This window comes from Pangasianodon hypophthalmus, chromosome 24 (genome assembly GCF_027358585.1).
Source record: "Pangasianodon hypophthalmus isolate fPanHyp1 chromosome 24, fPanHyp1.pri, whole genome shotgun sequence".
Lineage (NCBI taxonomy): Eukaryota > Metazoa > Chordata > Actinopteri > Siluriformes > Pangasiidae > Pangasianodon > Pangasianodon hypophthalmus.
Genome location: NC_069733.1, coordinates 342,580 through 358,379, shown reverse-complemented (window position 1 = coordinate 358,379; position 15,800 = coordinate 342,580). Strand labels below are relative to the sequence as shown.

General features: G+C 39.1%; 1 protein-coding gene across 4 annotated transcripts; it reads right to left on the bottom strand.

Moving 5' to 3' along the window:
* Positions 1-4,525: 4,525 nt before the first annotated feature.
* Positions 4,526-13,797, bottom strand: LOC117595994 (uncharacterized). Of its 4 annotated transcripts, none has more exons than XM_053229005.1 (7): positions 13,413-13,797; positions 11,871-11,961; positions 11,681-11,743; positions 10,387-10,674; positions 9,060-9,175; positions 7,062-7,328; positions 4,526-5,886 (listed from the first exon to the last, which is right to left on the bottom strand). In XM_053229005.1, the coding sequence occupies exons 2-7, from the start codon at positions 11,929-11,931 to the stop codon at positions 5,674-5,676; spliced, it is 1,008 nt and encodes a 335-aa protein (XP_053084980.1). In that variant the 5' UTR covers positions 11,932-11,961; positions 13,413-13,797; the 3' UTR covers positions 4,526-5,673. The 4 variants fall into 4 exon arrangements, with proteins under 4 accessions (XP_053084980.1, XP_034155304.2, XP_034155305.2 ...); XM_034299413.2 differs by having other exon boundaries at positions 4,549-5,886; positions 11,441-11,743; XM_034299414.2 differs by having other exon boundaries at positions 4,549-5,886; positions 11,441-11,743; positions 11,871-11,933.
* Positions 13,798-15,800: the final 2,003 nt, after the last annotated feature.

Sequence of the window (15,800 nt, the reverse complement as noted above, 5' to 3'; positions counted from 1 at the left end):
ACTCTTTTTAAACACACTCTCTACAATCACACACACTCTAATCACACACTCCTTTTAATATCACACACTCTAATCACACACTACAATCACACACACTATAATCACACACTCAATATAATCACACACTCACTCTAATCACACACTCCTTTTAATATCACACACTCTAATCACACACTACAATCACACACACTATAATCACACACTCAATATAATCACACACTCCTTTTAATCACACACACTATAATCACCCACACACTACAATCACACACACTACAATCACACACTCAATATAATCACACACACACTACAATCACACACTACAATCACACACTATAATCACACACTCTCTACAATCACACACACTACAATCACACTCAATATAATAACACACTCTTTTTAAACACACTCTCTACAATGACACACTACAATCACACACTCCTTTTAATCACACACACTATAATCACACACTCACTACAATCACACACACTACAATCACACACTCAATATAATCACACACACACTACAATCACACACACTATAATCACAATCAATATAATAACACACTCTTTTTAAACACACTCTCTACAATCACACACACTATAATCACACACTCCTTTTAATCACACACACTATAATCACACACTCACTACAATTACACACACTCATGCTAAGGTAAAGTTTGGTGTTCCGCAAGGCTCTGTTTTAGGCCCACTGCTCTTTTCTTTATATATGCTACCTCTGGGCAAAATTATTCGTAAGCATGGTATTAGCTTCCACTGTTACGCTGATGACACACAGTTGTATGTTTCAGCAAAGCCAGATGACAGACACCAGCTTAATAAAGTTGAGGAATGTGTAAAGGACATTAGACACTGGATGCTTATTAACTTTCTCTTACTTAATTCTGACAAGACAGAAGTACTTGTACTAGGACCACATGCAGCTAGAAGTAAGCTTTCTGATTACATAATAACTCTGGATGACCTTTCTGTTTCATCATGTGCAGCAGTAAAAGACCTTGGTGTGATTATCGACTCTAGTCTTTCTTTTGAAGCTCATGTAGATAATATAACTAGGATTGCTTTCTTTCATCTCAGAAATATTGCTAAAATAAGAAATATATTGTCACTACACGATGCAGAAAAATTAGTTCATGCTTTTGTTACCTCTAGGTTGGATTATTGTAACGCCTTACTGTCTGGATGTTCCAGTAGATGCATAAACAAGCTCCAGTTAGTCCAGAATGCAGCAGCGAGAGTCCTTACTAGAACCAGAAGATATGACCACATCACCCCTATCTTATCCACACTGCATTGGCTCCCAATCAAATTTCGTATTGATTATAAAATACTACTATTGACCTATAAAGCACTAAATGGTCTCGCGCCACAGTACCTGAGCGAACTTTTGGTCTTTTATGATCCGTCACGCCTACTCAGATCAAAAGATGCAGGCTATTTGTTGGTACCTCGAATAATGCGGGCTACAGCTGGGGGTAGAGCTTTCTCATACAAAGCCCCACAGTTATGGAACAGCCTTCCACTTAGTGTTCGGGGCTCAGACACAGTCTCAGTGTTTAAGTCTAGGCTGAAAACATATTTGTTTAGTCAAGCCTTTTGTGAATAGTTTTCTTAGGTACAGGGGCAGGTCTGGAGGGTTTCACAGGCATAGAGTGTTGTGGTGAAATGGGATGTTTGGATGCTGTCGCCCCCCCACTCTCACACGTTCACTCAGGTTTGTCGACGGTGGAGTGGCTGGCTGCCTTATGTCCCAGGGTGCCCTCATGTCTGTGTTAGCTTCTGGCTCTCCCTTTCAGTTATGCTGTCACAGCTAGTCTTGCCGGAGTCCCTGCTTGCACTCTGCATGCAAAGTACATCGTGCTTAACCATTAGAGGACAAAAGCTCACCTAACAATCTCTTCCTTTCTCTCCATCTCTCTCTCTCCCTCACTCTCTGTCGAGCTACACATGCTACTTCTGAGATGCCAGTGATGCCAGTGATCCTGACCCCTTCTGCTCCTCCTCGCTGCCTGACCCATCCTGATGCCCTACTTCTGGTTGGAGTTCTCATCGGTTGAGTTCGCTCGCTGCTGCTGGGGGTGGCCCCATATGGACTGCCTGAAGAACTGTTTGGATTGCTGGGGATGGTGCCACCTGGGGGCCGTGGAGATGGCTTGGGGATCACATATGGGGAGCTGTACTGTAATGGCTTGGGACTGCGATTGCTGTAGTGGCTTTGGGGCTGCAGTTGCCACGAGCAGCTTCGTACTCAGGACTCCATCAGTGGACAGTGGATAGATTTTAACCAGCCGGACCTCTTGCAAATACTGTGATGAATTTATTGGTTGCACAATTGCACTATTTGTCCATATAGTACACAATAGAAGGGATTTATTTATAATTGCACTATCCGTTGCACCCAGATGAGGATGGGTTCCCTTTTGAGCCTGGTTCCTCTCAAGGTTTCTTCCTCATATCATCTCGGGGAGTTTTTCCTTGCCACCGTTGCCACTGGCTTGCTCATTAGGGATAAATTCACAGTGATAAATTTAAATATTTACAATATATTTTTGTGAATCCATTTATTTCTGTAAAGCTGCTTTGTGACAGTGTCCATTGTTAAAAGCGCTATACAAATAAAATTGAATTGAATTGAATTGAATATAATCACACACTCCTTTTAATCACACACACTAAAATCACACACTCTCTACAATCACACACACTATAATCACACACACTACAATCACACACACTATAATCACAAACTCCTTTTAATCACACACACTATAATCACACACTCTCTACAGTCACACACACTATAATCACACACTCAATATAATCACACACTCCTTTTAATCACACACACTATAATCACCCACACACTACAATCACACACACTACAATCACACACTCAATATAATCACACACACACTACAATCACACACTATAATCACACACTCTCTACAATCACACACACTACAATCACACTCAATATAATAACACACTCTTTTTAAACACACTCTCTACAATGACACACTACAATCACACACTCCTTTTAATCACACACACTATAATCACACACTCACTACAATCACACACACTACAATCACACACTCAATATAATCACACACACACTACAATCACACACACTATAATCACACACTCTCTACAATCACACACACTACAATCACAATCAATATAATAACACACTCTTTTTAAACACACTCTCTACAATCACACACACTATAATCACACACTCCTTTTAATCACACACACTATAATCACACACTCACTACAATTACACACACTATAATCACAAACTCCTTTTAATCACACACACTATAATCACACACTCTCTACAATCACACACACTATAATCACAAACTCCTTTTAATCACACACACTAAAATCACACACTCTCTACAATCACACACACTATAATCACAAACTCCTTTTAATCACACACACTAAAATCACACACTCTCTACAATCACACACACTATAATCACACACTCCTTTTAATCACACACACTAAAATCACACACTCTCTACAATCACACACACTATAATCACAAACTCCTTTTAATCACACACACTATAATCACACACTCTCTACAATCACACACACTATAATCACAAACTCCTTTTAATCACACACACTAAAATCACACACTCTCTACAATCACACACACTATAATCACACACTCCTTTTAATCACACACACTAAAATCACACACTCTCTACAATCACACACACTATAATCACAAACTCCTTTTAATCACACACACTATAATCACACACACTACAATCACACACACTATAATCACACACTCCTTTTAATCACACACACTATAATCACACACTCCTTTTAATCACACACACTATAATCACACACACTACAATCACACACTCTCTACAATCACACACACTATAATCACACACACTATAATCACACACTCAATATAATCACACACTCACTACAATCACACACACTATAAACACACACTCACTACACACACTATCCTACTAATCACCCACACACTTTAATCACACACACACTCTATAATCACATACTCACTATAATCACAGAGGCTACAATCACACATTCGCTATAATCATACACAATCGCACATTCAGTTCTCAGCTTTACAGTGTTGGATGAAACCAAGTGCACTCCTGTGTGTATGTGCTAACTCCTTTGAGAATTGTAGGGTGAGAATTTTGTCATATAAAATAAAGTGTGCATACACATTACGATTTCTTGATCATTAAGTTGTGTGCATAAGCAAAACATTTTAAAAAATCCAAAATAAAATCTTGCAACCTTTAAGCTGTGAACTACACACAGGTGATTTTAATAATCTGAATGTGGAGCTCAGAAAAGCCACTTTAGCAGCTGTGTAACCCCACTCTGAATACCAGCAACTTTCCTCACATAAATAGTGAAACAACCTTGAACTTATATTAGTGAAAGTTTAAGCTTTTTCAGCCACCAGAGCACTAAAACCATTCACTATTCACCAAGCCAACTTCCAAATAAATTAAAGTCAAATCAAATTTATTTATTTGGAACATTTTATATACAAACTACCACAAGCAAAACACACCAAACAACAGTTTAGTAAAAGTACATCTTTCTAAATCACAAAACACACTAAACAGTACAGTAAACAAAAATGTAAAGCATGACATAAAAATGTAATCTAATGGAAATAACTGAATATGGCTGCACAATAGCAAGAAAAAAAAAAACAGATTCAAGTTTCTGCAACTTTCTGAAAGATGACCATAAACAGAAAAAATGGATTAAGGCGATTAGGGGAGAGGAAATGCTCACTTTACCGTCGCTGTAGTGTGTATGTGTGTGTGTAGCCAGCACTTCAGATCAGAGTGATGTACTTATGAAAATATAGATACTGATAGGAGTTTTATATATAATATGAACACTAACAGTATATCAAACTACAGTAATCCTGACGTGTGTGTAGTTGTAGTCAGAACTTAGATCCTTTAGCCTAAAAAGACAGGAAAAGGAGCATTTCCAGCATTTGAAGTGTAAGAAGAGTACAGGAGTGTGTAATAATATCACCAGCTGTATGAGGGCTGTATGGTAAACTCAGCTGAATGATGGATTTTAGGTGATTCTGCAGTAATTTACAGTGAACTGTTAAAAATCATAACAATACATTTGCAACATTTTACAAATCATTATCTAATGTCCACATGGTCGACATTTTCTCTGTTGATCTGCTGTTCAAAGTGTTTAAACGTGTCTGAGTGCGAACCGGTACAGGAGAACAAAACAAAGCAGCATATTTACCATTAACATTAATTTTCATCGTAGCTGTTCAGTGACCAACACTGTTCAGGTTTCACTGCCTAAAACTGTGGTAGTGTTTTGTTTGAATTATAAAGTTAATACTAATAAAAAGCCTTGTGACTAATATTATTAACTATTTTTATCAAAAGACTGAAACTAAATATAATTCAGCTGTTAAAATGAACCCTGCTCACATGTGCATTAAAACCATTCTTTCTTTTTAATGTGTAAACTCACATCCATTTAAAATTTCATTTCCACCAGTCGATTTGCTTGTGTGCGCGTGTGCATGTGTGTGCGTGTGTGTGTGTCGGGGGGGGGGGGGGGGGGGGTGTCACTGGAATGTTGGTCTCACACAGCTCCAGCTCGGTGCTGCTGTATGAGGTCTTTTAGCTCCACCCTCCTCTCGCCACACCACTTTTCGATCTCCTCCAGATGTTTCTCCACCTGGTTCTCCATCTCATCCATCATTGTGGTGCTTTTGGAGCTTGTTACCTGCTCTTGCCCTGCTCCACCTCTGAGCTGCTGTAAACTGTTCATCACCTCCTCCGTCATCCTCATTATCTGCTCAGTACACACACACACACACACACACACACACATTACACACCAAATGTTGGTTATGTTAGTAAGGTTGTTAAGGTTAGTCAGGTTGTGTTGGTTAGATAGTTTGGATAGTCAAGTAGTTTAGATTAGTTAGATGAGTCAGGTCATTTAGGTTAGTTAGTCAGGTAGTTCTGGTTGTATAGGTTAGTTAAATAGTTTAGGCTATTTATGTTTTTCAGGTTATTTCGATTTCGATTGGTCAGATTGGATCTATTAGGTTATTTAGGTTGGTCAGGCTGCTTTGGTTAGTTATGTCAGGTATTTTAGGTTAAGGTAGATCAGGTCATTTCTCTTACGTACAGAGTTTAGGTTAGTTAGGTTAATTAGGTCATTAAGGTTGTTTAGATTGTTTAGTCAAGTCATTTATGTTAGATTAATTAGATTAATTAGGTTGTTAAGGTTGGGTCTGTTTATTTTGTCTAGCTAAGTTAGGTAGTTTTGGTCAGTCAGTTAGTAAGGTTAGGTTCTTTTAATCAGGTCACTTGGGTTAGTAGTTTAGTTAGTCAGGCTGTTTAGGTTAGTTAGTCGTGTCATTTACTTCAAGGTTAGTCAGGGCATTTTGGTTATTCAAGTTGTTTCAGTTGATTAGATAGTTAAGACAGGTTGTTTATGTTAGTTATGGAGTTTAGTTTCAGTTAGTTAGGTGACTTGTTTAGGCTAGTTTGATTAGTCAGGTTGTTAAAGTTAGTCAGGTCGTTTAGGTTAGGTTAGCCAGGTTGTTAGGTTGTTTCAGGTTGGTTGGTCGAGTCATTTAGGTTAAAAAGGTAGGTTAATCAGGTCGTTTAGGTTAGTGTGGGCATTTAGGCTGGGTAAGTAGGTCTGGCTTTTTAGGTTAGTTAGGTTAGTCAGGTGAGTCAGGTTGTTCAAGTTAGATTTGTTAGTTAGGTAGTTGAGGTTAGATTAGTAATGTTGTTTAAATAACGAACCTAAATTGCTTGGCCTGACTAAAATAAACAATCTGACTAACTTTACTATGCTCAACTATCTAACTAACCTAAAAGATCTGACTAATCTACCTAAAATAAACAAGCTAACAAAGAATATTCTAAATGTCCTTATCACAATTATGTTGGTGTGTCCAACTGCGTGTAACTGTGTGTGTGTGTGTGTATGTGAACAAACAATAAACATACCCCTTCTCTCTCAGTCAGCAGAAGTCCTCCTTCTTCACAGCTGTACTGTAGCCTGTACTTGTTCAGCTCTGACCTCTTTGCCTTGCAGAACAACCAGACCTGTTCTGAATATTTACTGTTCTCGCTGTACTGCTGCTCCAGTTTATCGATCTCCTTCTCCGCCTTCTTCAGAGCTGCTCCTGTCATGTTGAAGCTTTTATTGCCCTGTTCCTGACTGGGTTGAGCCTGCTTTACAAGCTTGTCCACACTTTGCAGTTGTCTGCTCAACTGTTAAACATACACACACACACACACACACACATTATACATCACCCACTACACACAAACTTTAGTGACTTAGACATTATCTATTTACCCAACATTTTTCTAAACAATTTTAAATGTGCCAGTTAATAAAACAAAACAGAATTATGAAAATAACTCAAAAAGGTTGATGAGCATGAGAAATGTGAGTGTTTAACCACACAGAGGTTAGTCTTGGGCAAGGTGTCCCAGTGCACTAACACCTGTCCAGGTACATTTCATCACATTTTCTTTATTAATCTGTACCTATTAATAATTCATCATCAGGCTACCTGTGCACATCTTTCCAATTTAACTGTAAAATGAACAAAACATGCTTAGAGTGAAGGAAACTGTTTGCTGATTCAGTCAGTTTGAACCGTTTGCCCAGATGTGGAGTCTGGACATGCAGCTGTTTAAGGAAGACAATGAACAGCTTGAACAATGTCAAAATAGCTGAGAATGCTTTGCTGTTTTAGTAAAGGGTCTGCCCCAGGCCTGAGAAAGAGAAATGTGACCCAGGCTGTGGTCAGACCTGCTGTCACCACCAGAGGGAGACAGAGACCTGGCATGGATCAGTAATCAATGAGAATTAATCACACCTGGCCTGGAAGCTACTTAAAGTCAGCTCTCTGTGTGACCAGTGCTCAGTGTTGAGGTAATGCTGTTACATGCAGATGCTCTGCTGAAGCCACTTTAAAAAAAAAAAAAAAAAAACAAACAAACAGGGGGGTCATTTCCTTGAGCTTTGGTCTTGGGTTTGTGAAAGTGTAGGTATGTGTGTTTAAGAAGGGAAAAAACCTTTTACTTCCACTTTGGCAGACAGTCGCTTCATTTCTGATCTTCTCATGTTCTTGTAGTTGCCCTGCTTGCTGAAGACAGACTGCATCTGCAGCAGTTTGTCTTTTAAATCACTCTCTGCTTCCTGCAGATGTTTTTTGTTTTTATTCCTTTTGTTTTATTCATTATTTATTAAATCAAAAGGAAACACATAACATTATATTTACTATCTATCTATTTAGCTATCGATCCTAGTGGTACTCTCCTTAGTCACCTCAGGACAGAAGCCCTGTTACAATTTGGATATTTCTTAATTATTTTTCTAAAAATAGATATAAATATAATTTTCTACCCTTCCCAAATACATGCACTGAAATGCATTGCAAATACGACATACGACAGTTCACAGATGTTTGAAAAAAGTACAACAGATGGATATAATGTAGTGTAATGGGGAAAAATCTCTGTTTGATACTCGTACACAAAGCCTGCTTGCTGATTTGCTGCTGCTTTAAATCTAATGAGTCCATTTGCAGTTTGCAATTTGGAAGCTTGTCAGCAGCACCTTAAAAAAAGAAATGACTCCTTCAGAAAAGACCAAATCATTACCATATAAAATGCATCTAAACTAAAAGCAACAGGAGGGAAGAGCCAGAGAAACATTCTGCTTCCCTACTCCTTTTACAAACCACAAATCAAGCTGAGACTTGGAAAGTGTGTGATGTAGTTACTCCCGCAGTATCTCCTAGTATTTAACTCTGAATCCGTCATGTCAGTAATATTTTACAGACTGTGTATGTGTCTGGAAAGATCACGGTGTATTGTCCCTTCTATAAAACAAGCAGTAGAAATAACTCCAGGTAATATCTCATATATGCAGTGGTAGATCATATGTATATATACACACACACACACACAGGTGCTTGATGCAGTTACCTTTATGAACTCCTGATGGGGTGCAATCTTTAGGTATATTAACACTCCAGTGAGCCCTGCCAGCAGAATCAGCACTATCACTATAATCCCCCACACAGGAATACCACTCTGCTCATCTACAACACACACACAGACACACACACACACACACACACACACACAGAGGGTGTTGATGAATAATGTGTGTTAACACTGGTGTGTTTTCTTCAGTGTATGAGAGTGTACGATGAGGAGGAGAGAGAGATGGACAGACTAAAGGACTAAAGCACCGCTGCATCACTCTCTTATTAAATCCCACTGCACCTCTATCAGCAGTTAGTTAAATGGCATTATGGGTAATTTAGGAAACAGTCAACCAAAGTGAAAACAGATAAACATGTCCATGAAAGACACTCATACTAAAAGAACTCGGATAAAATAAATCCCAGATTCCTTTGAAGATCACATGTTGATTATAAATGTTGATATGCATGTTGTTCAGGGTGGAGTTTTACTTTCTAGATTTGACCTCTGTATGTCTTTGCAGGTTGAGAAGCTGTTGATTTAATAAAAGAAATATGTTGGGAAATAACTCTTACAATGGAAAAAAAAAAGCCAATTAAAAAAAATAAGTTAGTCTCAAATCTGCCTGTTAATCATTTAAGAATTTTTGTAAAAAAACTATTAGTAAATTTTACTCCAAATACTGTGTGTGTGTGTGCAGGAACTTTGCCCCAGATATAGCCTCTAAATTATACCTTTTACCATCCAGCCATGAATCATATCACAGAAGAACCGAATGCAGGGGCATTAGAGCACTACAGGACACTTCTTGTTTATCTAAAATGTGTATATAATTTATATATATTGATATAAAATGTGTGTTTTAACTCGGTTCTGACTGATGCATCATCTACCACTGACAAAGACTTCACATAATAAGATCGACAGCATACATAGTGTCCATTGTCTTATATTGTATATTATATTGTATATTTATTAATAATCTTTGTGTGTTTCTCTCATCACAAATTAGCTTTACAAACTATCAACAGATTCACCTAATTTAATCTAAATCAAATGCCCTTCAGAAACTAGGCGACATTTTAATATTTCTTATCTTGTTGATGCAACTACTATAAAGTCGTATTTCATTCTGAGATTATTTTGTCATTTGTATTCATTCCCCATTTAATAGAATTCTTATTACAAATAAACTTCTGATATTTATTAGTAATATTTTACCCATCTTAAATACCTGTGCATGACAGTGCTTCTTTTCTCCACAGTGTATCAGTAAAGTAGTTCACTTATTGACCAAAACACATGACACCACACTGAGACGTACCTTCCACAGATAGGGCGTATATCTGAATGTCTTCGTTATTCTCCGTGTCCCGGATGGTGTAACTTCCACTATCACTCGGCTGCACGTCTCTCAGTGTAATATTGGGGTGACTGAGTGATGTTCTGTGTGTGTATTCAGCTTTACACTGTAGTGAGCGTTGAGTCACAGTGCAGATCTGTTCCCCATCAGCTGAATCTCTGCTTTTATAAATCACCTCCACTGGCTCTGGTATGCTCAAATCCAGGATCAGATCTTTACCAGACTTCATCTGAACTGCTGAGAACACAGCTGAGGAGAAAAAACATTAGGAACTTCAGCTGTATTTAGATCCAACCATAAACCCTTACAGTCAAATTAGAGTCCAGTATTTGTGTGGGGGAAAGTTGCTGGTATTCAGAGTCGGGTTACGCAGCTGCTTAAGGGGATTTTCTGAGCTCCACATTCAGATTATTAAAATCTGCTGTGTGGAGTTTACACATTTGAGGCTGCCAGATTGTTGAGAAGCCTAGAGAGAGTCTAGACAGCTGCCTTTAACCACAAACACTCACCTTTTTATGTCTCTGATTAACAATAAAATACAAAAACATGAAAAAAAAAATGTTTTTGTGGACTTTAAAGGGGCAATCATATTAATTTATTTAACATTGTCCATCCATAGTGTGTGTGTGTGAGAGAGAGAGAGAGAGTGTATTTACAGCCAGAACATTAATTTCAGCACAACATATTGTGGTTATATTAAACTGTCAGATGGTGGCGCTGGACTTAACGCTGCTCCTCACTCGAGCCGAAATCACGCCAGAACCATGCGCTTAAGCTCAAGATCAGAATCGAGCGTAACTGAGACACGCCTCTGTTTTTTAGATAAACTCCGCCCCTGCGTGCGTAACTCTCACGTAACTTCTGAATAGCGCTGAAGTGTGTAGTTACGTCTGAGGTCTGAATCCTGATGTGTGTAATTTCAGGGTTAAACCCTCACTGTGTGTTCACTCCACTCTGAATATGATATTAATAATTCTAATAACTCTTCAGCAGTAGAAGAGATAAAGACACTTACTCTCAATGCTGAGGCGCACAGTAGAGATTTCCGAGATTCCACACTCACACGCGTACGTGTTCCTCTTACTGTAATCAGCTGCAGTGATGGTGAGAGAGAGATCTCCCTTCAGGTACTGAGCATGAGACATTTCATATCCCTCCTTCACTGAGCTGCATGATGTCTTATTACACCGAGCGAAGACAACATCTCGATTATTAAATAAGGTCCATTTGACTGAACCAGAACATTTATATTCACATGAGAGAGTCACAGACTGATGAAGCTTCACTGTTGTAGAACAGACAGCAGCTGATACAGGAGCTGAAAGAGAGAATAAAGTGAGAGTGGTGAGCGTATACAGTGAGCGTATACAGTGAGAGTGTGCAGTGAGAGTGAGCAGTGTGCAGTGAGAGTGTACAGTATACAGTGAGAGTGAAGTGACACTTACCAGTGGTGAATGTGAGGGTGAGGAAGAACAGGACACAGTGATGAATGCTGCAGGACTGCATGGCTGAGGAGACACAACACCACCATCAGCACTGCACAGGTGGAGAATAAAGCAGGAGAGAGAAATCGACTCACACCAACATTTTACAATTAAACCTGCAATTTACTGGAATTCATTACATTTTAAAAGCATTCATAATTTGTGATTCAGAATTTGTAATTCAGTTTTGAAAAATACAGTTATCTAATCAATCTGTAGAAATACTTAAGTGGTAAAGGATGTTGAATGTGTGTGTGTGTATGAGTGTGTGCGTGTGTGTGTGTATGAGTGAGAGAGAGAGAATAATGCATTAACAGAAATGCTGCACATTTGACTACAGCCTCACGGAAGCTTTCATGTTTAAGGTTATTAAGTACCAACTGCTCCTGAATAACATCTCAACATCTCAGAGCTCAGCTACAAGTGTAGACTTTTGGTCTTCGTATACGGCAGCCTAGGACACGTCCACAGCCTGGTCATCAGGTGCTTACAATAAACATACGATATTACAGCTTATGAGAACACACGGTTTAAAGCATATCAACCATCACACACGTTTTTTAATCTGTTTATGTGGAGCGTCCATCCTACAAGTTCCTGTGAATGAGCTGTTACTATAGAAACGTTAATGTATTAGAACAATTTGTAATGTCCTGAAAAAGAAAGAAACCGCTGGTGTACTAACAACCAGACATGGAACAGGTTGGCCAATGAAAACAACCGCAGCTGATGACAGAAAACTTTTGAGAGCATACCACAAGCTGCAAACCTCTCATCAGCAGTTAGAATCAGAAGACCAGACTGGAATTTGCAAAGAAACCAGAGATGAACCACAAAAGTTCTGGAACCAAGATGAACCTCTACCAAAGTGATGGAGAAAGAAAGGATCTTCTCATGATCCAAAACATACGAGCTCATGGGTGAAACATGGTGGAGGTAGTGTCATGGCTTGGGCTTGTATGGCTGCTTCTGGAACAGGCTCACTAATCTTTATTGATGATGGAGCTCATGATGGTAGCAGCAGAATGAATTCAGAAGCTACAGAAACATTCTGTCTGCCAATTTACAGAGAAATGCATCCAATCTCGAGCTTTTATTACACAGCATTATAAAGCAATTACTGCAGGAAACATACTGCCACTGAATAAAACCTGAGCTGTAATGATGTTTATTAAAGCTCTGTGTTATGTTAAGCAAGCATTTTAATGACCATTAGGAACTGGAACATATTTCAGTGGAGCTGGAGCCTGAACTCCACCTCAGCTACAGCCATCTGACTTCCTCCATCTCACTTCCTCCATCTCACTTCCTGCATCTGACATCCTGCATCTCACTTCCTCCATCTGACTTCCTGCATCTCACTTCCTCCATCTGACTTCCTCCATCTCACTTCCTCCATCTCACTTCCTCCATCTCACTTCCTGCATCTCACTTCCTGCATCGCGCTACGTTTAGGTGTTTAAATACCTGTAATATCGACTGTAATATTTGTAATAAACTCACCAGGAGAAGCTCTTCACTTATCTCTCTCTCTTTCTCTTCGTCACACACACTTCACTTTCGTTTCAGGACTTCCGGTGACGTCGTCACTCCGTCGGGATTCACTTTTTTCCAGGGGTTTCAGAACAGCGTAATCGAAACTGCGTCATCAGGGAGGCGTGGCCTATTTGAGAATCTGCATAGGTCACCGATCATGCGCAGTTTGGGAAAAGCCTTTTACTTCAGATACCTCTTCTGATCGCACTTCTTATTCTAAATGAGGTATACTGGATATACAAGTATTTGCTTTTGAGCAGTCAACATACAGACATATTCGTTTGTTAAATCTGTAACATTTACTATGCTCGCTGTTTGAGAAGGAAAATATAAATATTCAGCACCGTTAGCTAGCAAACCTGTGGCTAAAAAAAAAAAAAAAAGATGAACAGCAGGTATGCTTTTCTCCTTCATTATCCATCTGAGCTGATCCTGGGATTGGAAATGCCTGCGCAAAGACCTCTTATTTTAGTTTTATTTTTGGAAAGGGGGCGTTTTCCCAGCACCTCCAGAAACGCCCATTTTACGCCGGTAATGAAACCCCTGGAATTTAGTGACTCCCCACTCCGTCTGATTTATCAGTGCTGTAATTACACATCAGTAAAAAGCGTGATTCCTTCAAGTTTGGAGCAGATATAGTTTGGGATAAAATTCCAGATGGATCCTGGGCTGGAGAGAAAATGCCTGATCCGATTCGTTTAAGGAGGTAAAATCCAGAAACTGAATCCCACCATCATCTGCTGTGTTCATCACTCCAGAGAGCTTTATATAGTGAGTCTTATTCTTCCATAAAACCCTGAGGAGCATTCGGTCTGTCGACTTCCAGCAGCGTCAGCGTACAAGGAGAGAGCTTCATAAGTTCTTCTTCTCCCTTTTAAAGTCAGGTCTCTCAGGAGCCACAGACTGAATCACTAAACCCATGACTTTGGCTTTAACTGGAATGTTATAGGATCAAATCACTCTCGCTTGGTTTGATGGTGAGAAGATCAGACTTATTTATATTCAGAGATAATCCAGAGGCAGCAGCAGATGTTTTTATGTGTTCAGTTGCTAAAGGGATCTGTGACTGGTCTTTAAAAATAAAACTATCAGCAGCTACTTGGCTGATTACAATGCATCAGAGAGCTACGCTGCAAATGACTTTCAGGAGCCGAGCAGAAAGCAAAGCTCAGTAAGGAGAGACGGAGCAGCTGTGTCTTACTCCACGCAAAATGCTAAATCACAGGGACGCACCATGTTTAAGTTTAACTGAGCAGCTTCCATACTGCAGCTGTATAACTGTAGCTAAAGGGCTATAAATTCATGCTCTAACCAGCCAAAAGCTTTGGAAAGATCCAGGAAAAGCATGAAGCTCTCTTCATTTAGAAGTTCTGAATACTCTAATAATCTAAAACCTAGCTGATATTATTTATAATGAGACTTTTTTACCATAAACCCTGATTGTGTGTGCAAGCACTTTATTTAGTGTTTTATTTATAACTTATTGTTCCGTTGAATGAGGTTGGAGTTAGAACTATTGCCAGAGCTGCTGTTCTAGAAAACTAATCAACACCTTCTGACCAATCAGAATTCAACAGCGCTGCCTTGTAGTTCTATTTCCTTATAGTTTTATTTTAGCCTTATAGTTTTTTAAATTCCTATTGAGCTATCAATCCGATATCAACAGATTATAAAGCTGCATTTCAACGTAGCTACTGAAACAAGTTATTTTCAGACTGTACTATAAGATAAAATGCATTATATAGATTAATAAATGTATTTTGTGAAAGCAGAGAGGAGGAAATGGTTTTGTAAAGAGCACAGAAGAGAAATCTGGACTGATTACAGTACAGTACAGTACATGCTCTGGCTAATGCTGGAGCATATTATTGCTTTCTGGCGCTATACAAATCTCTGCTATGATTATTTTTGTACCAGTTTGGTTGCAAACGTCTTGTTTGATCAACAGATTGCGTCCAACTGAATAATAAATCACTTTATAGATTTGTATTCATGACCAAACTGTGTGTGTTGTGTGCACTTGGTTGTATACAGAACCCTCCAACATATGCCCCATGATGCATTGCAAAGCTGGAGAAGCATAAACACTGTGCACTTACTTAAACTCTTGCTATCAAACACACATGCACACACACTCTGAATGAGAAAGCAAAGGCAGCTTCCTGAGTGTGTATGGAATTTCTGTCCATCAGTATTAGTGTTCTTACTGCCATTTACTACAAGAGAAGAAAATAACACACACAGAACACAGACAGACACTCACACACTTTTTCCCTGCTGATGCTTTTCTGTCGCACCATTCAGGACGGGGTGTGTGTGTGTGTGTGTGTGTGTGGTGTCATGTTGTCTGCATCC